Genomic DNA, 1,794 nt, shown 5'->3' with positions numbered 1-1,794 from the left:
TCTCGGAGTAGAAAAGGTGTCGGTAGACCCCATGCCAAAGTCCCCAGTTGCTCGATGGTCTATGGAGGAGTCAACCATAGCTACTGGCGGACTTGGAGGTGGTGAGAGGTTGGCTGACAGATCGGCGATGGTGCCTGGGGCAATGACGAAAACCGTTGGATCTTCAGGAGTAGAGGCTGGAGCCTTCAATGCCCGCCGATGTTTGGAACAGAGGGGCCTGTGGTGCCGGAGGAGCAGGCGGCCCTGCGTGAGGCATCAGAGGGTGTGGTTGGACACGCTATTCGGTGACTGAGCCCTAGGTGGTGCATCCAGCTATGGTAGAGGGGGACGAGGTGGAAGAGATCGAGCGTGCTGAACCTCGACCCTAATCTGTCTGAATCCTCTGCAAGCATGGCGATGAGGTGGTGGTTGTCAAGAAGGAGGACACCACCATTGAGATGAGGAGACTGAAGTCCGCTGTTGCCGGCGTGATGAAACAAATCGAGGTTAGTACTGCATCTGGAGAGCTTGTCTTCGATGTTGGAGATCGAAGTTCATCATTATCATTATGCATTTGCAGGGGATAACCCAGACTACCGAGCAGCGGCACCAGCTGATAAAGAGGATGGAGCCCTTCACCGAGGAGAACAAAATACTTAAAGTGGCGATGAACCTCATGGAGATAAACATCCAGAGGGCCCAACACGAGCGAGACCTTGTAGAGTCCAACTCATAGAACCTAGAATACCAAAAGGGGGTCCCATCCGAGCAGCTGGTGGCTATGACCGAGCAGGTGCGGTGCAAGTCCGAGCAGTTGGCCACTATCTCCGAGCAACTGACGGGTGCTTCTGAGCAGTTGGAGCAGCTGCAGAAAGTCTCCGAGCAGAAGAAAGGTATGTCGTATCAGTGAATGTTCTTTGTATTGCTGAATAGCTATACCTTTGGTGATGACTATTGTGCTCGTAGAGCAAGACGCGGAGCTCGGCCAGCTACACAAGTCCCTCGAACAACTCCGAGAGGAGAAGGCGAAGGAGTCAGAGCGAGTAGACAAACTGGCCGAGGAGCTGAAAGGTGAATACTTCCTGGTCGAAGTTACTGCAGAAGTGGTTTTCTTGTTTGATGGAACCTTGTGACGCTTGTAGGCTACCGCCATAAAGTCAAGGCACAGTTTGATGTCCTGGTGCAGGAGTCTAGGACCCAAAGGGACAAGTTTGACTCCATAGTCATCGGAGTTAAACCGATGCTCGACTACGTCAACCTAGAGACAGCTCCTTAGCCCGACAACAGGCCATAGCATTCGAACACCATCATCTAGAGGTGCAAGGCAGCGTGGGAGAACTTTAAGAGCTTTAACCATGACGCCATTATGACCGCCGCTACTCACACCCTTGTGGTGGTTTGGTCTCACTACCCAGCCATTGACCTTCAGGTGATAAGGTTGGGTTCACCGAAAGGCTGAGCAAGGCGAAGACCCAACAGTTGGAGGATGAGGTGGAGGACGCAGCGAAGAAGCTGGCCAGTGATATAGACCTGTTCAGCAAGACGAACGGTGATGGTGGAGCATAGTGATCTACTCAAAGGGTATTGTTTGTAACATCTTTAGAGGGTAGTTAGAATGCGCGAGAGCGTAGAAAATATTTATGTATTTGTATAAATGTTATAAAGTGCATGTTTATGTAGCTTGACTGTATTTGTGGTGAAAAAATCATTATAGTAATAGCCCTAATGCAATTATATGTAGTATAAGTAGCATCCAAGCAGTTAGTTTGTTACTGAGCCTTATGGCCTCGGCTAGCCCATAGCCCATAACGTCGA

At 50.4% G+C, this 1,794-nt stretch overlaps 1 protein-coding gene across 1 annotated transcript; it reads left to right on the top strand.

Annotated features, from left to right (window-relative positions):
• Positions 1–760: 760 nt before the first annotated feature.
• Positions 761–1,545, top strand: LOC136468539 (uncharacterized). Its single transcript, XM_066467073.1, has 3 exons — positions 761–872; positions 946–1,050; positions 1,409–1,545. Exons 1-3 carry the CDS (start codon positions 761–763, stop codon positions 1,543–1,545), a joined length of 354 nt encoding a protein of 117 aa, XP_066323170.1.
• The last annotated feature ends 249 nt before the right edge of the window (positions 1,546–1,794 follow it).

This window comes from Miscanthus floridulus, chromosome 8 (genome assembly GCF_019320115.1).
Source record: "Miscanthus floridulus cultivar M001 chromosome 8, ASM1932011v1, whole genome shotgun sequence".
Classification (NCBI taxonomy): domain Eukaryota; kingdom Viridiplantae; phylum Streptophyta; class Magnoliopsida; order Poales; family Poaceae; genus Miscanthus; species Miscanthus floridulus.
Note: the sequence above shows the minus strand (reverse complement) of the source record. Positions and strands in the feature narration are given on the sequence as shown.